At 45.2% G+C, this 23995-nt stretch overlaps 11 protein-coding genes across 11 annotated transcripts; 3 read left to right on the top strand and 8 right to left on the bottom strand.

Moving 5' to 3' along the window:
- Nucleotides 1-206: 206 nt before the first annotated feature.
- I203_102549 (uncharacterized protein) lies at nt 207-713 on the bottom strand (the record flags this gene model as incomplete). The annotated part of the gene is made up of 1 exon (XM_019146843.1): nt 207-713. One exon carries the CDS (start codon nt 711-713, stop codon nt 207-209), a length of 507 nt encoding a protein of 168 aa, XP_019003393.1.
- Nucleotides 714-1088: 375 nt separating this feature from the next.
- Nucleotides 1089-1703, bottom strand: I203_102548 (uncharacterized protein; the record flags this gene model as incomplete). The annotated part of the gene is made up of 1 exon (XM_019146842.1): nt 1089-1703. The coding sequence occupies one exon, from the start codon at nt 1701-1703 to the stop codon at nt 1089-1091; it is 615 nt and encodes a 204-aa protein (XP_019003392.1).
- A 463-nt stretch (nt 1704-2166) lies between these two features.
- Nucleotides 2167-2592, bottom strand: I203_102547 (uncharacterized protein; the record flags this gene model as incomplete). The annotated part of the gene is made up of 1 exon (XM_019146841.1): nt 2167-2592. One exon carries the CDS (start codon nt 2590-2592, stop codon nt 2167-2169), a length of 426 nt encoding a protein of 141 aa, XP_019003391.1.
- A 1546-nt stretch (nt 2593-4138) lies between these two features.
- I203_102546 (uncharacterized protein) lies at nt 4139-4471 on the bottom strand (the record flags this gene model as incomplete). The annotated part of the gene is made up of 1 exon (XM_019146839.1): nt 4139-4471. The coding sequence occupies one exon, from the start codon at nt 4469-4471 to the stop codon at nt 4139-4141; it is 333 nt and encodes a 110-aa protein (XP_019003389.1).
- Nucleotides 4472-6124: 1653 nt separating this feature from the next.
- Nucleotides 6125-6646, bottom strand: I203_102545 (uncharacterized protein; the record flags this gene model as incomplete). Its single annotated transcript, XM_019146838.1, has 1 exon — nt 6125-6646. The coding sequence occupies one exon, from the start codon at nt 6644-6646 to the stop codon at nt 6125-6127; it is 522 nt and encodes a 173-aa protein (XP_019003388.1).
- A 216-nt stretch (nt 6647-6862) lies between these two features.
- I203_102544 (uncharacterized protein) lies at nt 6863-7468 on the bottom strand (the record flags this gene model as incomplete). Its single annotated transcript, XM_019146837.1, has 3 exons — nt 6863-7011; nt 7071-7337; nt 7405-7468. The coding sequence occupies 3 exons, from the start codon at nt 7466-7468 to the stop codon at nt 6863-6865; spliced, it is 480 nt and encodes a 159-aa protein (XP_019003387.1).
- Nucleotides 7469-7941: 473 nt separating this feature from the next.
- I203_102543 (uncharacterized protein) lies at nt 7942-12235 on the top strand (the record flags this gene model as incomplete). The annotated part of the gene is made up of 5 exons (XM_019146836.1): nt 7942-8064; nt 8143-10494; nt 10548-10767; nt 10823-11856; nt 11954-12235. The coding sequence occupies 5 exons, from the start codon at nt 7942-7944 to the stop codon at nt 12233-12235; spliced, it is 4011 nt and encodes a 1336-aa protein (XP_019003386.1).
- Nucleotides 12236-12590: 355 nt separating this feature from the next.
- Nucleotides 12591-15099, bottom strand: I203_102542 (uncharacterized protein; the record flags this gene model as incomplete). Its single annotated transcript, XM_019146835.1, has 14 exons — nt 12591-12729; nt 12814-12892; nt 12967-12996; nt 13052-13070; nt 13145-13209; nt 13261-13431; nt 13489-13550; nt 13632-14026; nt 14095-14173; nt 14245-14260; nt 14336-14509; nt 14613-14721; nt 14797-14865; nt 14932-15099. The coding sequence occupies 14 exons, from the start codon at nt 15097-15099 to the stop codon at nt 12591-12593; spliced, it is 1575 nt and encodes a 524-aa protein (XP_019003385.1).
- Nucleotides 15100-15824: 725 nt separating this feature from the next.
- On the bottom strand, nt 15825-18664 carry I203_102541 (uncharacterized protein; the record flags this gene model as incomplete). Its single annotated transcript, XM_019146834.1, has 4 exons — nt 15825-17598; nt 17657-17975; nt 18050-18350; nt 18467-18664. The coding sequence occupies 4 exons, from the start codon at nt 18662-18664 to the stop codon at nt 15825-15827; spliced, it is 2592 nt and encodes an 863-aa protein (XP_019003384.1).
- An 809-nt stretch (nt 18665-19473) lies between these two features.
- Nucleotides 19474-21542, top strand: I203_102540 (uncharacterized protein; the record flags this gene model as incomplete). Its single annotated transcript, XM_065517124.1, has 7 exons — nt 19474-19642; nt 19724-20157; nt 20266-20375; nt 20438-20726; nt 20791-20946; nt 21010-21181; nt 21265-21542. The coding sequence occupies 7 exons, from the start codon at nt 19474-19476 to the stop codon at nt 21540-21542; spliced, it is 1608 nt and encodes a 535-aa protein (XP_065373942.1).
- A 483-nt stretch (nt 21543-22025) lies between these two features.
- Nucleotides 22026-23518, top strand: I203_102539 (uncharacterized protein; the record flags this gene model as incomplete). The annotated part of the gene is made up of 6 exons (XM_019146832.1): nt 22026-22342; nt 22401-22485; nt 22660-22943; nt 23040-23310; nt 23379-23440; nt 23506-23518. The coding sequence occupies 6 exons, from the start codon at nt 22026-22028 to the stop codon at nt 23516-23518; spliced, it is 1032 nt and encodes a 343-aa protein (XP_019003382.1).
- Nucleotides 23519-23995: the final 477 nt, after the last annotated feature.

Genomic DNA, 23995 nt, shown 5'->3' with positions numbered 1-23995 from the left:
GGATCCCAACTTTCTTCTGAGTGGATCCGACATTGGGATTTTGATCGATAAGATTATCCTGTCACTCCAACAGTCTGGAATAGCCTCCCATCACGATTCTCTACTCAGAAAGCATGCATCTAATCTCATGTTCAAATGAACATTCCCAGAATGTACGACTCGATAGGTACTATACTAGTGTAGTGTAGTATCTACAAATAAGGCTACTATTGCTTGGGAGGCTTCCCAAGGAGCACTGGATCCGTTCGTTCTAGAAACTCGTCGAAATCCCTTTGACCTTGTGAGACTGGGATATCAGCCCAGGATGAATATCCACCATCTGTGCCTCCCATTTCGTCGTTTCTTGACGATGTCGATCCATTGAGAAAAGCCATATACTCCTGGACTCTATGAGCTTGTCTGCCTAGATTTTCATCATGACTGTTACGACTGACGATCTTGGTGAAATCTTGTTTGGTCATTGGCGCCGTCTGGACGGAAGTGGACTTTCCAACACCGAAAAGAGTCCTGCTTGTGGTTATGACAGTAGACGACGCTGTGGTACCGTTTCGTTTGACATTCTCGAGGTAGGCTATCTTACCTTGGATTCCTTCATCCGTATCATCAGTGTATCCTCGACGGACGTATCCAATAATAGAATCGATAGCCGTTCTGGCAATCATGGTGTTGGCAGGCACGGTGAATTCTAGCGGAGGCCATGATGGTTCGGACATATTGTCAGGCTCTGTGAAGGTGGAGACTAAGGGGGGAGATTGTCCTGTGATGCGATGATGCGGTATGGTTCAATCAGGCGGTTAGAGGTTGGACAAACACTCGGATGAAAATAGTACATATGGCCGTACGGCAAGTAGCAGCCAGCAAGACTCATGACAGGAAATATTTGTGCGCCTGTCCTCTTTGGAACTACCTTTCAGTCATTGAAGCGATACCTCCCTGTATTCTGATCCTTTTTTGTGTCTCGAAGCCGAGTATGATGTGTCCATTCACCAGGGAAACATCCTTTGTTCGGCATGTACAAGCATAAACGATATCTAGGATTCTCATGTCCTTGATTGTACTGTAGTTCCACCTTGTCCTAAGAACCTCCACTAGTCATCCTCCAAGAGATCCCCAGAAGCGAACTCGGCCTTCCAGCGATATGCCCAATCGTGACGACCTTTTGGCAATTCGACGGGGCTCTCAATATCTTCTGAATTCTGCCACAGATCTTCGTCTGATAAATCATTGCTATTCGATATGCCAAACTGCGGTTGAGCTTTCTTGATGACAGATTTGATTGTCCTTCTACTCCAGGTCGTTCCGTATCTTTCAAATTTCTTGAAATATTGATTATCTGGAATTTCGCACTCAATTATCTTTAGAATCTTACTTACGGTCTTGCCAGCTTCTTGCTGATCTGTCTGTCTTGTTGCGAGTGAGATATCCTCAATTGTCGGTCGCATATATGTGGATGGAGAGGTTGTATCTAGAGCATCTCTGGAGTGTCCTTTGAACGGTGGAACTCTGCCGTCAATCAATACATCCAAGTATGTTTTCTTGGCCGCCCACGTCCGGTCATTCTGAACATGAGCTGTGAGATCGAAAGAATGAGAAATTCGCGCCAAGGCTTCTGAATCCCCTTCGAGCAGCTCAAAACTTCCAGGCGATCGCTCCCAACACTTTTGCAAAGATTGATGTCCACCAGAATCGTTGGTGGCTGCCATGGCTGTTCGATGTTAAGGAGGCTGAATCTCAGTAGCTAGTGTCAGGGGTCGATCTTTCACTGAGTATGCTGTCAAGTTATTTGAAAATAGACTTTACTGATGTACTGCATTCTCAGCCCACGCCAGAGATTCCAGGGGTTCTATTGGGACCACAGGAGAAACCTTGCGAGCTCGAGAGCTCTATGCGGGTATCCTTTCACTGAATTGGCCTTCTGCGGTAGAAGGATAGTGTATCTTACTAAAGACTTGCAGACACAAGCTCCATTCATCGAAGATCTCATTGATACGTTGGTATGGTAAATTTCCACTCAGCTCCAATGCACGGAGGCTCCACCATGACAGTGCAGGAATCACCCATCAATACAAGCCTATCAAATGCATATCATTGTTGTGATACTATGTATATACGATTGCCCGATCCATTCAGAAAATAGTATTCGGTTCCGAGCTACAATTACAGGAATTAGGCTCTACAGTAGATGGTAGGATCGCTGGCCTCGAGCCATCGGTCGAAATCGACTTGTCCACCAAAAGTTGTAGTGTTGGATGCTTCCCGAGCTTGTCGGAACTCTCTGAAGATCTCGACCTGCCGTTCCAGGTACTCGTTACCTCTATTGTAATTTACGATATTTTCCAGATCTTCGTTCGTAACTTCGACGGTTCTCATCGTTTTGGTCTGTGTCTTCCCAAAGATATTCTTGTTCTCCACAGATACTTCAACTTCCTCCGTTTGACCATATTGCTCGTTCCTTATATACGCTCTCTTCGCCTCGACAGTATCATGATCAGCACCGGTACTATACATATAATGCCAGATGGTATCAATTGCCTGGCTCTGCTCTTGAGAACACCCATTGGATGTTGTGTAATTCCCGGTCGAAATTGACATTGTTCATTTAACTTTATCTCTAGGGCTGATCCAAGTTTTGACTATGTAGGTAAGGCGGATTCGGAAACCATATTGCCATATGTTGTCCTGATAGCTTTGCTTGCCCCTTTATAGTGTCTTCTGCGCATATCTTCGTGTACTGGAGAGTAGCATGATGGTATCGAGAAGCTTTCTGAATCCCTATAGTCCTTTCAACCATGACCATTTGACTGTTCCTTTCACGAGAAAGCGAAATTTGAGCAGACTGACACGTACACCAGGGGGATGTATGCCGTATTCGAAAGGAGTGAGTCTGGAGACAATGACAATACATGTCAATGGAGGGACGCTCTGGTTCAGTGCCACATTTACTCTCAAACTCAGACGAGGGTATACGGGCCAAATCTGCTCACTGTCTCCAAGTAGGAGCTCCCTATCAGATTGAAGGGTCACCAGACCTCGAGGAACTAGATGTGACCACTGAATTCATACTTTATGAAAACCTCACGTCCCAAACACATCCATTTGCGTTTCCTAGATTGAATTCTAATTTCTTATACTTCTAAGTCTGAGGGGCTCGATGAAGACTTCGGTGATGTATTTATCTGAATCTGTGGTCTCCGCGTCGCTGTATGTCTGTTGCAATGAGACTTCACTCTCATATCTTTGGTGACCTCCATTATAAAGCGATTCCAAGAGATCGACTACAGTACTGACTTCGTCGACCAACCCACGGCCTGTGGCGAACTTTCGTATTTCGTGCAGTGGCGGCGCCCTGTATTTTGCTGATCGGAATGATCCAAAGGTCGTTTTCTTCTCTACAGGCTTGGTAAATTCACTAGGGACATACCCATCTGCCAGTGATCCAAGGAAGGCTCGTGTGTTCTCTATATCTGAACGGAATAAGCTGAAGACATACATGTCGTAAGACTCTGCCACACTTTGCAGAGCACTTGCCTCTCCTTGACTCCTGCGGAATGGCAATAACGAGACACTCTGTGGTCTACTTGAAGCGAATGAAAAGGGTAATGTTATTGTTCTGACACTCTCCATCACGATGATGATGTTTTGGGGACTGTAGCTGCTGAATTGAATACTCGTACGCCCAGAAAGATTGACAAACAAACATATAACGTATCTTGCCAATCATTCGATGTGGATATTTGTGAAGTCTTTCAATCTGTGTTTGAAGAATAGATCACTATGACTGGAACAGTGAAACAGCAGATCCAAAGGAGATCACTACTGTGACTTCTTTGATCCCTTATGACACTCCGTTACGTCACCTCACCCTGTGAGGACGTCCAAGAAGACGTCTCTCGCCCTAATGACGAGTCGGGAGATAAATCCTTGGTATGGCATGGTAATCAGAAAACTCGATGCTCAGTGATAAATTATTGAGGTCAAGGGTTTGCAGAACCAGCCAACTGCCTTTCGATTGTGAATACAGGCTAGCGACCTGATTCATCCGCATGTTACCATTTGCCCCACTCAACGTTGGCAGCACGATGAACCCTATTCTACTATGCTCATATCGAACAGTGGGAATTCGACCATTGTCCCTCATTTAGGCCCAATCTCTCCCATTTGACGAAGACGGTTGTGTACCAGAAGATTCCCCTCGTTCCTGGCCATAGTGTCCTCGCTCATATCGCATACTTACTCTCATAGCATGCAGAGTGTCATTCTCAAATTGATTCGCACTAGCGATCCTTGCTCCACTTTGGTCGGTATAAGTAATGGTCGACTCCTCTTGACCTTGTGCCCTCCTGAAGAGGTTCCGGGCGTTCTGGGAGTGCAAAGCCAATGCAGGAGCTTTGTTGCTGATAGTTTTCAAGTCGACGTCTGTGGGTACCTTAAAATTGTTGGACGGTACGGTACCTCTAGACAGATGGAACATGGTAGACTGTATATTCTTCAGGTTGTTGCCTTTGTATGGTAAATGATGTAACGCATCCGAGATTTTGTTCAAGGATTCCACTTCGGCTTGACTGACTTATATTCTCGTATATCCTGTGGTTGTCTCATCGTTGGCATTTGAACCAGGCCACCAGCTAGGACAGCAGTCTGACATGACGATATAGAATAGATTGATTGCGACTAAAATAGGATTCGAGTGGGTTGCGGCAAGATAGGAAGATCGATTAAATAACATTACGATACTTATACCCAACCAGGTAGCTCCGATATCATCGGGACTGGAACGGTGAAAACCATATCCTCTATGCACCGATGTGGAGTCCAAATCACTTCCTTTCAGGATGGCTGCCCGCAAATCTCCAACTAGTGGGCCTATCCCTGGAATCTTCCCCTCTTTTCACCCTCAGGGTCCTTCGTCTTGCTTCTACTTCCCGTCACCCATGCACATGTCTGATGGATCGGGATGACGATTTTCAGAAACTTGACGGAGTTCTGTGCTGAGAACGCAGGCAGGTTCGTGGACGATGCGAACATAGCCATCATTTGCAATATGTCGGAAAACGGTATTTTTTGTGACAAAAGCGCCAAATTGGTCCTACAAGGGAACGAAGTGACAACATGAGTAGCAATGGTGTAGGAAAAGATCATGTCATCGCGCATCGTCAAGTCTCTGCAGATACCTTTCAACACCCTTATATGGCCATTCAATCCACACTGCATGCTGAGCTTATCCATCTCCGAATCTGTCAATTGATCAACCTTTCTCTTCCTAATTGTTCTACACCTTCCGAAAAACGTGTTCGGTCCCGAGGGACACTTATCTGTACCCTTACCATCAAAATCACAACCCCTCTTAGTACCCTCCAGCCAAGGTGACTTGGCTCTTTCGGACTTCTCATTCAAGTTGAGACTAGATAAACAGCCGATATTCCTATCGATGGAATCGATCTCTCTATCTGCAGCCCGGGGTCTCCATTGGCATATCCGTATAGATTCGTAGTCTGGATTGGTGAGTTGTATAGATGGTAGATTGGTTCGTGAATTTCGAAGGCTTGGCAATGTAGGTTCGCTGACACTTGAGGATGCCTAAGGTGGAATGTAAGTGAAAATAGACGGCCGTGAGGCAAACGATTTGATGGTTGAGACGTCGCTATCTTGGAAGAGAGCGATCTTGAGTTGGGAGTCTGTTTGGCCAACATTCCCTTGAAGCAGTTGAAGAAGCTAGTCGTCTTCCAATGAATCAGAAATAGTTCGCCGAGCGGACAAAGATGCTGTAAATGTTCTGAGAAAGCTGGACATGATGGGGAATTTGGGTCGTGACGAAGAATATCATTCCTGAAGTATTCAGTCGCAATGCGTCATCATTCCATTTGAAGTTGTTGAGCTCATTCTGGGTGTCTAACTAAATCCTTTTTACAAGGCCGTCCTCTCGAGAGCGTAAGAAGGTTGAAAGCAAGTTTATCATCCTTTGACTGTATGAGTGTATCAAATTCTCGGTGAAAAGTCGTCACATACACTTTCTTTGCGAAAAATGCACACTGAGATGAAGCTTCTGGCCTTCGTACACTCGTATACCCAGCAATACTAGCATGCAACCAAATAGACTACCTATAGCGGTGTTTCTGTGGATCTATCAAACCATCGAAGACGAATCGCGACTAGCTATCACAATATCTCTATAAGCCTCCAAAACCCCTTTAACAGTTCTGATTTGAGTTGCTAATCCGGCCTTTCGAGAGATTGTGTCCAATTGTTCCTCTGTTAAGATCATTTTTGGACTGCTAGTACCTCGACCACTTATGACATTGGTGACCCTATTCCACCACCCGGCCTCTGGCGCAGGTATCTCTCCCCTCGACATCGATGCCAACTTGTATACGATGCTTTCCTCCTCAGGTTGGGAGAGTCCTAAGACCGACAGGGAGTTGGCAACCTGTATCAGGGAGTTTCGTTTGGTAGCGTCCAGATGTGTTGGGGTTCCTATACTGCTTTGATTGATCGTCGTAAAATGCATCCCAACTGAATGAACGACATTGATCGTCCGGGTTGGGATATTTGTCTTGCATTTCGAATCGGTTAAAATTAGACATGATGATATGATCGAGGTCGGTGTGAAGAGGAATAGTTCCGAGCAAAGAAGGCGTGTCGTTGTCATTGGGTATGAATAAATATGTTGTCGCCCGTATAGACTGAGGATAAACCGGTATATATAAACACAACACTCGTACAGGATTGAATTCTGAAAAACTGTCACCAATGAAAGGAGGTTTCAGATGCATGCGATGAGGCGATGCTATTGACAATTCGATGAAAGGTGATGTAGAATTGTAGTTGTACAACCTGCTTAGACAGAAAGGAAAAAAGACACCAATCATACTACCACGCTAGGCTGTGTAGTACTTGCCGTATACTTTGGTGGAGGCACATCGGGATACGAGGGTAAAACGACCGGTGAAGCACCAGATCGAGCTCGAGATGGATCGTAAGTAGCTGCCGGTGGAGCTGGTAGGGACGCAGCACCTAGTCACAGAACACTTAGCTTTCGTACTGGTAATAGCATCCCGTCTAAGCAGACTCACCATAAGCAGGTAAACTCGTCACACTAGCATTATCACCCATCACTCTGTTCACTGCTCCCCTGTTCGAACTCTCATACGAATATCTCGATTGATAAGGCGTAAATGATTCAGATCCTCTAGGTCGATGATGTGTTCTCATTCGATCAGCCACATCCTGAGCGGTTTCCGACAAGGTCGGTCGATGGTCTAAGTCCTGTATTTGCGATGGCAGTACGGATGGATCTTTTCGAGCCTTTCGTCGTTGGTTGCTAGCAGCGATGACTCGGACTGATGATGTGGAAAGTCCAGTTCAGACCCTACCGTAGACAGATGAGATAGCGGTAAAATGACTTACCAAGCCATATCAAGATGATCACGATTATCAGGATCAGAAAAGCGAAAGCGCTACAATTCACCATCGAAGTGAGCGACCATCGTGGGATGTGAGGATTGGATCCGCCATAGAACTTACTATAGCATGCTGGAATGTGAGATGATATAAAGCAGACTATAGGGAAGATTTGGAGCCTTGCTGTGTGAATAGTACTGAACAAGAAGAGGTGATTAGACTGATCTCGACCAAGGTATATACGAGTGCGGTTATTTTGCGATCCTGTTTCATTTTTGGCTGTCATGACGATATCCCAATTTGCCACCCATCGAGGTAAAATACACGGCCGAAGCCGATCAACAGTTGCCGGGTGTAGCGTGGTGATTTGATCCCGGGGGAGATCACGTGACAGCGGTCTCGAACGACTGAGTGACGTCTGAGACTACCAACGGTTCAAAGCAAGTCAAGTTGACCAATCCTGAGGTTCAACCACAATTATCGTCTGGCACAAATCACTCATCCCCGCCTCTACAATAATCTACGACAGCGAGATCGTTAGCAATGACCCGGATCGGCGATCCTCCACGGCGGGGGAAAGGTGTCTGCGCGATGCGAGGAAGTTGTGGAAGAACCAGTATATTTGGCGCCGATTTACCCTGTCCTGACGATTGCAACGCTACAGAGGTGAGCGACCCTGCCGTAGACAGCTTTTCCATCTCATGTATATGTCTACTTTGCTGATGTTTATGTTGTGTGTCGTAGCCTGGAGAGAAATTACGCGATCTAATGGCATCAGTTTGTGGTCCATCGTATACTGTTCCCGATTCAGTCTGTTGTACCTATGACCAAGTGGCAACCCTGTCCGATCGTCTACAGCAAGCAGCTCCCCTTATCGCCTCATGTCCGGCATGCATCAATAATTTCCGATCGTTCTACTGCGACTTCACCTGCTCTCCTGATCAATCAAATTTCCTTTCGATCACTTCAACCCAGAGGACGACAGAAGGTAAAGATGCAGTCAAGGAAATAGACTATGAAGTTAGCACAGAGTTCAAACAAGGGTTTTATAGTAGCTGTAAAGATGTTCAGTTTGGAGCTACCAACGGATTCGCGATGGACCTGATAGGTGGAGGAGCGAAGAATGCAAGCTCATTCTTGAAGTATATGGGAGACGTTAGACCTGGCTTAGGATCACCCTTTCAGATAAATTTTCCGGATAACGACGATTCCCTGTATCCTCGAATACCTCTCAGCTGCTCTGACACCAACAATATCAACGCTCGATGCGCATGTGCCGATTGCCCAGCTGTATGTCCCGAACTACCATACGTCGCGCCTCCTTCGGCTGGTAAATGCCATGTAGGAGCTGTATCCTGCCTCACCTTTTCCTTGCTCATCGTATACTCTGTCGCAATCTTACTTGGAATCGCTTTCTACTCATGGAAACAAGCTCTCAGACATAGACAGAGACGTTATGAACGACATGCGCTGTTAGACCCACCTCTTTCGCCGACCGCAGCGAGTGGCAACACCAATGGTTTAGACGGGATGATTGGAAGAGGTGGTGAAGATGCTGAATCAGGACCAAGTGGATCAATACATTTCCGATTGGGAAGAGGAGCATCATTACTTGATCCAATGGAACATCTCCAACCTAAACAAAATAAGATAAATGCGACTTTACGTCGGTCGTTCTATCGTCTTGGTCTATTCTGCGCTAAACAGCCGGTCATCGTATTTGGTATCACCGCATTGGTAGTTGCTTTGCTCAACGTCGGATGGAAGTACTTCGCTGTGGAAACCGATCCGGTGAGACTATGGGTGTCACCATCCAGTGAATCAGCTGCTCAGAAACACTTTTTCGACGACAATTTCGGTCCTTTCTATCGATCTGAACAAGTCTTCATCACCCAATCAGGTAATGGCCCTGTTAACTACGATACTCTCGATTGGTGGTTGAAGACTGAAGCAGAAATCGGTCAATTACAATCGGAATCTGGCGTAACATTGCAAGATATCTGTTTCGCACCTGCTGGAAAAGGTACTCCGTGTGTGATACAGTCCGTTTCAGCCTGGTTGGGAGAAGACATGGACGAGTGGGAAGCAGACTGGCAATCCAGAATCAAAGACTGCGCTGCTAGACCAGGAGAATGTCTTCCTCCTTTCGGTCAACCAATCGATCCGAAACTTGTCTTGGGTGGTGCTCAGGGTGATTGGTTGAATGCAAAGGCTCTGGTGATCACCTGGGTTGTAAATAACTACAACGATGATCGAGTCGCACTTGCAGAAGAGTGGGAACGAGTTCTCCGAGCGTACCTTGCAGAATTATCAAGACCAGACGTCACTATTAGTTATTCAACTGGAGTCAGCCTGGAAGAAGAGCTCAACAAGAGTACCAACACCGACGTCAAGATTGTTGTCCTGTCCTATTTGGTCATGTTCCTATACGTTTCTTTGACTTTAGGAGGTGGCTTACCTCCTCAGCTGATCTCAGCATTCAGTCATCGTCTATGGAGAGGTATCATCAATCTCGGTGTATTGTTACGCATTGTCAAATCTCCACCAGAAGACCGATCACCTGTATCCCCAAGCTTCTCCCTTATCCCCACACTCCTATCGGTCAACTCGAAATTTTCTCTCGGACTATTCGGTATCGCCATCGTTCTAATCGCTGTATCTTCATCCGTCGGGCTATTCTCGCTATTGGGCGTCAGGGTGACCCTTATTATTGCTGAAGTTATACCTTTCCTCGTATTGGCGGTGGGAGTGGACAATGTCTTTATCCTTGTGCACGAGCTTGAAAGGCAGAACTCACTTCATGCCGCTCATGATGGAAATAATGATGCGCAATCGGTTGATAGTGATGGCCGACAACCCAGTACTGGTACTTCTTTATCGCCTGAAGAGAGAGTTGCCAGAGCAGTCGCCAGAATGGGACCTTCTATTCTACTCTCATCTGTCACTGAAGTCGTAGCTTTTGCCCTTGGTGCACTGGTTCCTATGCCAGCTGTACGAAACTTCGCCATCTACGCCGCTGGAAGTGTGTTCCTGGGGGCTGTCATGCAAGTAACTGTGTTCGTAAGCGCTATGGCTTTGGATCTAAGAAGAGCTGAGGTGAGTTTGATGCATAGTTTCCATTGACACATATTGATAATGATTTTTACCAGGCAATGCGAATCGATTGTTTCCCCTGTGTACGACTTCGCCCACCCATTGGACTGTACGACGAGACAGCACCTACTGGCGAAGGTGTAGTCAACAAATTTATGAGGACTATATACGCACCGTTCTTGCTCAAGAACGAAGTCAAGCAGCTTGTCCTGGTCGCGTTTGGAGGATTGTTCCTGTTTGCTACCATTGGTATACAACATATCACTCTTGGACTAGGTGAGTATAATTGTCGGGCTTTCGAGGGGACCTCCATAGCTAACACGGAGTGTAGATCAACGTCTAGCGCTCCCTTCCGACTCTTACCTTGTTCCCTACTTCAATGCCCTAGATGCCTACCTCGACGTTGGCCCTCCAGTCTACTTCGTAGCTCAAGGAGCAGATGTGCCCACTCGACATGGCCAACAACAGCTCTGTGAACGCTTCACGACATGCATGGATCTCAGTGTCGCCAACACCTTAGAAGCAGAAAGGAAACGACCCGAATCGTCATTTCTTGCTTCTCCACCTGCAGCTTGGATTGACGACTTCTTACAATGGACCAATCCAACATTCGAATCTTGCTGTAGAGTACGAAAAAGGGATCCCACTGTTTTCTGCTCTCCTAGAGATTCAGAGAGATTATGTCGACCATGTTTCGAAGGTGAAGAATGGGATGCTACAATGAATGGATTACCTCAAGGTGAAGATTTCATGCGATATCTTCAACAATGGTTGATTTCACCTACGAACGAAGAATGTCCATTGGGTGGTCAAGCTCCCTATTCATCTGCAGTCAAACTTGCCAATGACAATTCGACTGTACTCGCCTCTCATTTCAGAACCTACCATACACCTTTAAAATCCCAATCAGACTTTATAGATGCTCTCGCAGCTGCTAGAAGAATATCCAACGATATATCACATAGGACAGGTGTTAAGGTATTCCCCTATTCGCTATTTTACGTGTTCTTCGACCAATATTCACATATACAATCTACAGCTGTTCAAGTGTTATCACTAGCCTTATTCGCCATATTAGGAATCACCAGTCTGTTGTTGGGATCATGGAGAACAGGAGCGACGGTAACTTTCGTGTGTACCTTGGCGGTAATCAATGTGATGGGTATCATGGGATATTGGGGTATATCGTTAAATGCTATTAGTTTGGTCAATCTGGTGATTAGCTTGGGAATAGCCGTGGAGTTCTGTTCGCATATTGCCAGGGCGTTTATGGGTGCAGGAACGGGTTTACCGATTGATAAAGATGTGGGAAAGAAGGAGAGGGATGACAGAGCTTGGACTGCTTTGGTAGATGTCGGACCATCAGTGGGTGATTTGAACTTCGAACAAACACAACTAATATTCTATACATGGTTTGGTACTGATTGTAGCGGTGCTGACTCATTCTTTTTTGGCTTTATAGGTATTCTCAGGAATAACTATGACCAAATTAATAGGAATTTCCGTCCTTGCCTTAACTCGATCTAAATTACTCGAAGTGTATTATTTCAGAATGTGGCTTTCGCTTATCCTCTCCGGTGCTTTACATGGATTAGCCCTGTTACCTGTTTTATTGACTTACACGGGAGGTCAAGGATATAGTCTAGAAGATACGGACGAAGATTGGGTTACGTCTCAGATGAGGAGACCTATGGATTATGAGTATGCGCCATTTGCTGACACGGATAGTGTCATGTCGGATTAGGATTAGAAGAGAAAAGAAAGAGATAGAAAAGGAGCAGACAGTAGAGAGTAAATATGTAACATGTATAGCATAAGAATTCAAAATCATCGTCGAGTATAATGCATGAGAGGTATGATTGACAACTGTGATATGGTGATTGTCGTAACAACAAGAAGATATGATCCCTTTTCTGTTCAGCATAACATACCTATCCTTTATCCCACGAGTCTATCGTTGCAAAATTCGCTGAATAGTTTGGGAATGACGAGAAGTGCGTTAGATTCAGTTGAATGGTTATTATAGTAATGTATGTAATAGGTGTACCAAAGATTGCCAATTTGTTGTTGTAAGTTGAATTGAGGTGATATGGGATTTCTTATACACTTGGCCCATCAGACTGACTTTGACCACTATCTCCTTTCTTGCCGCGATCTACCAAACGTCTATATAGAGTCTTATTACCGGAAAAGAAGAATGGTAATGGTAACGATATAGCTGTAATTCCCAATGCGAACCTGACAATACAAGTGATCATTAAAAAAAAACCAAGTTTACTGTGTAAGCGATCTGTCAAGTGAGATGAACACGAGCAGACTTACCAGCATATCGCTGCCCATCCACTTGGGAGGTGATCGTACATCTGTCCCCCGACTACTGCACCTATCGAAGTTGAGATTGCTATTGCCAGTTACAGAAATCATGTTAGCCAGCAACACCCAAAGTACAGTGGACGTGGTATGAGAGACACTGACCAAAGGCAACGTTCATAGCGGCGAATTGATCTGTTCGGTCGTCAGCCGCACAATATCAAACGGCATCAAAGAGATAGGGACATACGTATCTCACTAATACCGGGCTGTACACGTTGAGTCTCTCGATCAGCACATGGGACGGAGCAAGCAAGATCGAAGAAAGAATGAATATACTGACGGTTTGCCTAGCGACTATAGTGACTTCCAACCCAGCAGGACCGGAAGCGCATTGCAAAGCGACCTCTGTTCCGATAATCAGCCATGCCGGCTGCAATAGGAAAGCGCCTGACTTACCTGCAAGCGCAAAGAGGACTATAAAACCGGCCAAACTCTTCTTCAATATCATAAGCGGTAACCAGGGCAAAGCAAATGCGAGACAAGGTAACATTATAAATTCCGATCCATATTTGTCGGCTAGAGCACCAATGATTGGCCCGGTGATGAACGTCGGTGCAGCAGCAGCCACTTGAGTGGACGTCAGCCAGAGCCCGAAATGTTGATGATATACTATGATCCACTCACAATATACTAGACCAACAAAATCGGATTGCTTGTTCCATACCTCTTGAACCCGGAGAGTCAAACTGTCAACCGAATTACCCAATTCGATCAGCTGATCATTTTCGTCATCTGAGGATACCATATGAAGGACGACTACTACTCACGATGGCTCATATATACCAATGATCAAACCGTATACGAAAGTCACCCAGAACCCCGTCATTCCTCTAGCCGAGCTACCTATGGTGAGTATCACCCTCCAAGGTGAAAGCTCTACTATAGGTTCGGCCGATTTCTCTCGTATCTGTCCCGATTCAGTCGTTGGTGCATCCATTGATTCGTTCGCTAGGTTGGGATCAGGATTCTCCATCAATCGCTCTGAAGGTACTTCAACTTGATCGGGAGTTTCAGCATGATTGTGTTCTTCCCACTCTCGCAAGTCTTTTTGCTCGATTACCAAGAGCCGCAGGATTAGGTCAATGGCAAGTGCGATGATGCAAAATACGAAGGGAGCATGCCATCCCATATGTTGATACAATGCTCCTCCGATTGGTGGAGCCTAATGAGGATGAAGATGGGATTAATTCAACTCTAAGCGATTGGGATGAGAAGGATGAAAGAACTCACGATGGTCATTCCGATGGATACACCGGAGTAGGCAAATCCGATTTGGCGACCCACGTTCTTTTCAGGTACATTCTCGCAGCTGACAAGCAGGTGGTGTCAAATTCCCCTCCCATGGTGATCAATCGGCAGCAGAACGGGAAGAAAACTCACATTAAAGCGAATCCCACTGATTGAGACACGAATGATATCAATCACGCATAGCAGGCTGGAGGGAGGCTGTAGTTCCAAAGCGACGACTCACCTGACCAGACAACTGTACTCGATGCGCCCTGTATGAACCTGACTAGAACCATAACCCAATACGTGTTGATGGTCATGAACAAAATCACAGCTATGATAAGTGCCAAGACACCAAATATGAGGGGAGAGCGTCGATAAGGATATTTGTGGAAAAAATAAGCTACGGGAAGGGTGACTAAGTGTACAAAGGCAGTAGTTAGCTCGTCAAATATAACCAGCCGATTATGGATAGAAGATTAGGCAAGAGATGCAGATACATTGAGAGGGGGGAAACATACAGATGAAGATCCCGATCGAATATGCAAATAATAACCACGAGGTTAATGCTGAGATGTTGGTGTAACTTAATGATTGTAGGCGGTAAGGCAAGACAGGGACGACGATAGTCTGTTCAATAAAATTTTAGACAGTACCAGTATCAATGTATATCAAATGAATGACAGTCGATTGACCAGGACTCACATAGGTCAATATATCTGTGATGACACCCAGAGTGACAACAGTCGTAATGAACCAACTTGAGCTTCTCCACTATACGTTAGGATTCAAGTCATTCGTCAGCTCAAAGCCCTCAATGATGGGCATAATTGTATATACCTTGATTCCCCAAGGGGTTTTATCACCTTTCTGAGGACCTTTGAGTATACAGATCTTCTTCATCCTCACACCGCTTTCACTCTTGTTACGCTTTTCATCTTGAGGTGAATTAGAACTAACATGATCGATGGCGCTGCTTATAGGTTCATGATTTGGTAGGGTTGTCATTCCTCTATCAGACTATCATACACATACACAATGAAGACAGCTTCTTTGGCCGAATATCCTAAACAAGTATAGTATATCCCACCTGTGTTCTTCTTCTACGATATACACCAGATTATTGCGGAGTGTTTTCGAAAGATATTAGTACTCTTTGGTGTATAGTATCGACAAGGTACGTTATAAACTTGTCTTGGATGTTACGAGGGGGGCATATACACAGATGGTGACTTTGATGATGATGCTAACTTATGGACAAGGAAGATGAAGACATTGAGGAGAATGGGATCGATGCGATGAGATGGGATAACTGGTAATGGGCCGATGGTGGACGCATTTTTCATCTGATCCGATACATGCGAGATTGGCGAGATAAACGAGTAAATATGACAAACCCCAAATCTCACCCACCCCACCTGAACGAATGCCAAACAATTCAGATAAAGCTATGAAACCGCAAGACTAAGTGCTTGATACTGAATTGTATTTGGAGCTGTTGTCCATCTGAGCAGGATAGAAGGATTAGACCACCTTCATATCTGCACAAAGCAGAACACAACATCATCATAAAGGGTATCTTCAGTCAAGTCAAGGAGAAATCCAATCGTTCAATGTCCATAAGTTGCATCACATATATCAAAGTAGATCAACATTTTATTATTGTTATTGTATTTATTAATTATCCAACAAGTCTACTCTGGTCCAGCCAGATTCGACGATTCGACATCCTTCTAGAGAGCATTTCCAGCACCTTGTCCTTGTCCTTCTCCATCTTCAGTAATATTAACAACTCTCAGTAAGCTCGATCTCCTCTCTACGTTGACTGGACTCCCGTTTCCAGAGGGACTACCTAATCCAATTGATGAAATGGGGTTGGAAGCAGTTCTCATACCGGGAGTATAACTGAATGAAATATTCCTGTTTTTAGGTGTAGGCGTAGTTTGTCCACTTGATAAAGGGGAAGTATCGCTATTGGCTGATCCCCTTCTGTTCAAAGGAGCTGATCCGGCAAGGTGTCTGATAGGTTGGGAGACTGATCTATTGCCTTGAGGGGTTTGATGGAAAGGTAAGAATTCGGGTCTTCGTTGAGAGGGAGAGTTGGGGTTGACAAGTCTGATCGTACCATTTTCAGAGACGTTTGATCGATTGGATAGTACAGAGGCTGGTCGTCGAGGTTCAGATTGAGTTTGGAAGTCTAATGGTGGGATGGAAGGTGCTGGAGAATTAGGTCGAGGAGATTCACTTCTCAATCCACCATAAATATCTCCTGGAGCTACAACACCCACGTTGGGACCTGTAGAGGCAGGAGCAGGATGGGCATGAGATCGAAGTTGAGCGGTAGGTGAAATGGAACGGAAGGCAGGTTTGGTTTCTAATTCCTTAGCTAGACTGTCCCAACTTTGTCCATTACCGCTAATAGGGACAGAACCTCCGACGGCTGAAGCTGAGGTAGGGACCATAGCTGGGTAATTGACAGATAGATTGTTAGGTTCGTTAAGACGACCGACAGAAGGAGGGGAAATAGCTTCGTCGCTGTAAAGCATTTCATTGGTATATCCTTGAGATTGAGGTTGAGGAATAGGGAATGAGACGGGGGCAGTAGCATGATCACCGAAAGGAGATTGAACATCTGCAGATGAAGTACCATTATTTGGTTGGTTAAAGGAAGAAGAAACATGTCTTGACTCGTCGAGTTTACCGAGGCCAAAATCGATTTCTTCCCAATTCATCTGTCTGTCTTTCGCAATTTCAGGTGAATCTTTGAACGTGACTGATCTAGAATTTGTCACTGCTACCATCTCTCTAGGCGGGACGTAAGGTATATCATCGTGATCTTCTTCAGAATTTGATCTTGATGATAATCTCGTAACCATTCTAGATAGATAATTTCCTTGTCTTTCATTCATATCCCTTCCCTCATTCTTTCTGGTCAAAAACCTCGAGAACAGACCATTACTTGGACCATTAAAGAACCCTTCGTCTTCTTGAGAGGAGAAAGAAAAATGTCTGGCCATCCTTCGTTTCTTGATCAACCTCATTCGTCTTCTAATAAGGTAAATGATAATTGGAGAAAGGAGTAGAGCGATCACTAAGATGGGTACAGTAATAGAAGCGATTTTCTTAGATGACATCCCTCCATCATTATCTTTCGCAGCTGTTACACCTCCTCCAGTGGTAGTAGTAACATTGGAAGTTGAGCTTGAGCCTGAATAGGCCTGGAGCATTTCCGAACTCCAGGTGTCTTTCCATGACCACCCACTAGGACCGGTAGGATCTCTCATATCCAAATAGTAGACATCGGAGCTAGGAGATCCACTCGATGCGAGACCGAAAGCAGTGATCATCACTCCCTGATCGGTAATGATCGAGGAATGGTAGGAAGATGCGGATGATGAGGATGGTTGGAGGTCGGATGGGGCGGACCATTGCCAGGTTGTCGTATTGAGAAGAGAGAGGAGATTGGATGAAGTGCCTGAAGAATCAGTCGAACCTCCATGAAGGATCCTATAGTATCGCAAGTTGTAAGCGGACATTCTCGTACGTCGATCAAAGGTAAACTCACAGGATGTCGAGATTAGGATGGGCGACCAAACTAGCTCCAACCCTACCTGAGGGTACATCACCACTGGTGACTTGAGACTTCCATCCATTTGTTGAATCCCATATACCGATTGTAGTCATATCTACGAATTCTCCTGAGGAAGTCTGACCACCCGTCAGATAGATCTTATCTCCATCGGCACTGGCGGTGAGTGCAAAATCTGATACAGCCAGATCGGATCCGGTGAGGGACGAAGGGAGACTTCGAGATGAGATGAGTGAGGAGGAGCCCAGAGGGAGGGACATCACATCGGATGCCGGGTATGAGTAGGTTGAAGATGCTGGAAAGTCATAACCGTCAGTCTCCCAGGGAGTTTCATCCCATATGCGTGTAATTGAGTGAACGATCACTTACAACAGACGTAAGAATCTGCGATACCTCCAAAAATCATGACATCTTCATTCCCACTTGAATCCTTGACATACGCCGCTCCTGCTCCTCTCCGCCTGATAAAACTTTTGGGTGAAGCTGTCACCCAACCCTCATCATCATTCAAACTCAGAGTATGGGTCGTTCCGTCATTATCGCATGACGAGGTAATTCCTCCAGTCACGACTAGCGAGGAACCGTCGGCCGTAACGATCATTGATCCGAAGGCGTGGGGCGGTAGACCCTCTGAGGATCCAGTGGAGAAGGTAGGGCTGGATGAGTTTAGCTATAGCGTAGATGACATTGATGAGCACCTTGTCCATCCAGCACACATAGTATGGACTATTGGTCTTTTCGTATAAGATGGTTGTAGATTGAGCGAGGCTGAGATGATGAACTCACATTCAAAACCAAAACTTCATTGGTGATTTGACTACCTGAAGTCGGCACTTCACCTCCTACCACGTACATAGCCTGTTTCGACTTGACATAGACCGCTTGATGTCCCCATCTTGCACTTGGTGTGATGGCCCATACTCCAGGTATGGAAGCTAGTGCAATAGCATATGCCGCTGGTATCATACTTGATCTAGTGGTCATCTCGTTTTCCTCTTTCCTTCTAGACTTGATCTAATGAATGAGAAGAGTTGGCGACGAATGTATCCTCCTCGAGAGGTCCTTTGTAACCACTTGCTAAATTTCAACTTCGAGCAGTTATTTCACTGGGTGACAATATGCTTGAGAGCAGGTGTGCTGACCTGCAGCTAGGTGTATGACGATGGTAAAGAATGTATAGGTGGTTAGGTAGGAAAGAATCAGAATAATTGGAAGCAGATGATCAGTGAGAGATCAAAAAAACCATTCATGCCAGTCAGTACGTTACGCATCATCGACCATACCCATACTGATCACATCCGCTTGCCTTGTTCGCTCATGAGACATGAACTGTGGACTAAGCAAAGTTGAGGTAGTCGGATTGCCATCTCGATGGATGAAGTATATCAACTCGCTCGATATTATCTTTTCAGGGTCTAAGATGGCTGGAATGATTCTTTGCGCAGGTGGACATCCTCCACTGCCACATTTGCCACTCACTTCATAAATCCGTCGGAGATATGGTCAAGTGAGGATGCCTCGTGTTTTTTATTTTGGTTCCAGTCCAAGGATTCAACCTACTCCTAAATAATTTTGAGAAATCAGAGGTCACACAGAGAGAGGCATGCATCAGGAAGATAGACAGCTAGTATCTCATCCCATCCAGCTTCTTCATTGTACCTCACCCTCACTGTACATTCAAAAGCACACATAGTCTGCAGCCAGCTTGCTAACTCGTGCATCAAAACTCAACCACCTCAAACTCAGTCTTCACCCCCATACCTTATAGCATTACACCGGATCACCCCTCCACCATGTCCGAAGCCAAACCAGAGATTGAAGCTACCGCCGCTGCTATGGAAGTAGACGTCCAGGAAGAACCAGCTGTAGAGGTAAAAGCTGAGGAATTGGGTCCTCTCCCATCTGTAGAAGGTAAAAACGAAGACGAAGTGAAGGAATCGCTTGAGAAAGCCTCAAAGCAAAGTAAGTCTCGGGACAGTCCACAACGTCAGAATTATAGAATCGACCACAGCTCAATGCTGACATCATATTATGATCTCCTAGTCTACTTCTACTTCTCCGATTCCAACTTGCCAGTCGACAAATACTTCTTCTCTCTTACATGCTGCAACACCGAAGGTTGGGTACCTCTCAAGACCATCCTCACTTTCAAACGAATGAAGGAATTCCAGGAGATTGGTCAACCATTCGTAGTATACGCATTGAAGAAGAAGATCCAAGAAGAAGGGAAAGATCCTTTGGTGGCTTTATCAGCTGACGGAGAGAACGTAAGAAGGAAAAGACCTCTGGAACCCAATGCGACTGCCTGGACTCGATCGGCCTATGTGAAAGGTTTCGGAGAAGATGATCCAGAGAATAACAAACAGGAAAAGATCGAGACTTACTTTGATCAGTTCGGGAAAATTAATGCTGTGAGATTGAGGAGAGCCGATTTGGAAGATAAAGGTCCAGCTGGAAAAGGTAAAGGAAAATTCAAGGTGAGTCCAATATCCTATCTGCAGACCGGTATAGCGACAGGCTATAGCATGTCGATTGTTTTTTGATAAAGCAAATTTGACTGACATATGCTGATTTCATACGTACAGGGCTCCGTCTTCGTTGAATTCGCCTATGAGCAGGATATGAAGAGTTTCTTGGCAAAAGAAACTATTCCTAAATTTACTGAAGATGGCGAGCAGATGACCAAGATGTCAAAGTGAGTCTGAACGCACTGTTCGGCTTCTTTCCGATCTGAACTGATGGGATCGTCTAACCTAGGGACGAATACGTAAAGATGAAAGCCAAGGAGAAGGGTATCCCAGATAGTGAAATCCACCGAGGTGGCAAACAAGATGGCAAATCACGAGATGCAGGAAGGAAGTTCAACGCTTTCAAGGAGATGGACAAAGCTAAGAAGGGAATGTTACCTTCGCTCGCTAAGATTGGAGAGGATGTTGCTGTAGTGGGAATCAGACCTGGCTTCTCAAAAGGTGGAGAGAAGAACCCTAAGAAGAGGGAGAGGGACGAAGATGGAGAAGAGAGGGATTCGAAGGAATCCAGGAAAGAGGTGAGTCAGACTCTGAACCATCTATGCCAGTATATCTGATCACTGATTGGTGAATGTAACGCAGGAACCCAAACCACTCACTATAGAATACAAAGGTGTCATGTTAGAATGTGATCGACATACCGGAAAGATCCTCGATACCTCCAAGATCCCATTCGAGAATAACGCTGCTGTCAAATTCATCAATCATGGTGAGAACGGTGATTGGAAAGATCTCAAGGCGAGTTTTGGTTTTTCCCTCTCAGCCTTGTCTATTGAGAGATTAAGCTGACGGTAATGTTAGGCTCAAGTATCGAAAGTCATTGAGAACCCTTTCCTTGCCTTCCCACCAGGATCTCAATCGGGTACCATCGCCAAGAGCGATGCTGCTGTTATCACGGATGATGAGTTGGCTAAGCTCAAGGAGCAGAAGATGCCTTTCGGTGGTGCCGAGGTAGAGTGGGCACGAATGGATGGTGAGTCTTGTTTATCAATCCCATCATGCCAATCCCGTTCGAAATTCACTGATGCCTATTGTTGTGTCTTTGATGATTTGTAGAGGAGGAACAACGAAACTTCTGGACTACACGAGCCAACTTCCAAGGTAAACTCGCTGCTGACAAGTTGAACGATGCTCAACAAAAGGGTGGAAGACGAGATCGAGATTTCAAAGGTGGACGTGGTCGAGGAGGTAGAGGGGGTAGGGGTGGACGAGGTCGTGGTGGTGGTAGAGGTGGACATAGGGGTGATAGAAATAGGGAAAGGGATAACAACAAAGGAGGAAATGGTGCTGATCCAGCTAGCTCATTACCTCCTTCCCTTGGTACTGGTGCTTAAAAGCAATCTCATCGGTCTGTAGTGGATGATATGCTTTCTTTATAACTCAGATTCAGCATAATATACTTGATATATCCATTCTTGGTATTTTAAACCATCACGATGTGACTTATATGTAACAGATGAACGGCAGCGAGAGATGACGATGATGTAGCAGGATGCTCAGGGTCAGCAAGTGGTGTGACGGCGATGGAAGCACACACAACTGGGGACTAGACTGCTTTGAGAGATGATGATAACAATGATTCTTATTGTTCTTTTTGCATTACCATCAAAATACACTTCATCGTCTGATCACTTCGCAATACGAGCATACTGACATGCATATGAATAGCCCACGAAGTCGTTGTGCTGCATTGCATCGAACAGACTGATTGTCAGAACTGTCCTCTACGCCCTTTCCTCAACTCGTGGTACTGATGACTGACTCATGACCATCAATCAACCCATCGTCACCACACCATATGACTGTGTGTATATATAATGTTCTCCACAAAGAATAAGATCCCCCAAGGTCCAAATGGTCTTCAACCATCTTCAACAGGTCTTCCAACTTCCCTTCCATCATCTTCAGGTAACAACAACACAATGACCAAACCACCTGCTTTACCACTCGATCAGCTCAACTTACCTATGCCGGATTATCTGGCCAGCACCAAAACCCAAGGTCAAGCTAAGAATGTCAATTGGAGTGACGGTACCAAGAACGGTCCTGGTATGAGTTCTCATTCACAAGCTCAAGGTCTGTCAGGTCATTCACAAGCGCAGGGATTGGGGGGGTGGTGGTGGTGGTGGTGGTGGTGAGTATCCCGAGGCGTTGGGATGGGGATATGATAAGAAGAAACCTTCATTGTTTAGTAGGTTGTTTGGAAGGAAGATTGAATGGGATGAGAGCGTGTACGGGTATACTGATAAAGGCATGAAGAAGAAGAAGGGTTATAAGGTGAGTGAGAGTGCTGATCAGCGATCGAGTGATGTCTGTGCGTCGCCAAAGGAATGGATGACGATGATGATGGGTCGTTCTGGTTGAGCTGACGAGATTCATATCTTACTGTACAACTTGCTTAAACCTCGATGACCGTTCATCCTTCGCCATTTATCAACACCGTTGAACCAGGTTTCGAGACCACTTCCAACCATATCTGATCCCCCTACCGAAGAAATGGCTCTACCAACGACGATGCCAAACCCGTATAAGATGCCAAGATTCGTACCCAACTATCCAGAGAATTTCGATTACTTACCTCGTTCATACCAAAAAATGATATTCAAGGAGAATCAGGATAGAGAGAGAGAATGGAATAGGAAATCAAAGGAGCAAGAGAAGTTGTATAAAATCAGTATGAAAGCTTGGGAGAAAGGTGAGAAGCAAAGGATGAAATATGAAAAGAAATTGATGAAGTGAGTACAACTTTCTTTCGAATGTCAAATACCAGATGCAAATCCGTTGACATATGCAGCATGTGCTTATGTGGTTGATATACTGTGCTTTCGTAGGGAACAAGAGAAAGAAGCTTTATGGCAATTCCGACATCCCACTCAACCCGATCCAAACAAAATGAAATATATCAAACCCACTTATCCCGTCCGTAAACCTCCCACAGCAATTGGTTCTACGCCTGGACAGTATAATGCTCCGGAGCTGGATCGAAATAATCCATATAACTTCATGCTCCTCCCCGCAACTGAGTTTGGAGTTAGGAGACCTTTTAATCCTATGATTGGAGGAGAGGAGAAATGGCCTATTATGAGTAGGACGATGACTCATGTCAGTATACTTTCGTCTCGAAGACTAGCTGAACTTGAAGTTGACATGATCGTCTTTCTTGATCGTAGGCGATCCTCGATATGAATAGGGAAGAACAGCTTCATGCCTATCACGCTTCGCTACTTCATAGGTGAGTGCTAAATTGATTGTAATTGATAGATGGAGTGCGGGGTATGGCTGATCATCATTGTTTAGTCCAAATTGGTGACACATATCTTGAAAAAGCGGTATGATCGAAGTTGAAAAAGAAGAGGTCATATAATCGCTGCAATCTGTACAATAGGGACTGGAATTCCTGGATGAATACTCAGTAGCGATGTTAAAATGCCTTCTACCTATTTTTGCCCTGCTTCGAGGTTTACTTTGTCTTTGAGATACAGGAGTATGATCTTAGCATTGAAAACACATTCCGACAATCTTCCAATACATGTGATTCTTTCGTGATGGCTGTAACACACATTACAGGTTTAGTGTAGTTTCCAAGTGGCCCCATATCGGGACCTGTACAATCTAGACCAGTGCATCACCTTTTGCAATCGCTTCAATTGTAACTACCGGATTCTCCGAAGTGTTGCCAACAATAATATTCGTTTGATTGCCATCGGTGGTTGTCACCCAATCTTTCTGTCGTCTGGAACATTAAAGATAACCCGCCTGCCATGCAGTCCCATACTGACTTCGGAAG

The sequence above is a fragment of the Kwoniella mangroviensis genome (assembly GCF_000507465.2).
Source record: "Kwoniella mangroviensis CBS 8507 chromosome 1 map unlocalized Ctg01, whole genome shotgun sequence".
Lineage (NCBI taxonomy): Eukaryota > Fungi > Basidiomycota > Tremellomycetes > Tremellales > Cryptococcaceae > Kwoniella > Kwoniella mangrovensis.
Note: the sequence above shows the minus strand (reverse complement) of the source record. Positions and strands in the feature narration are given on the sequence as shown.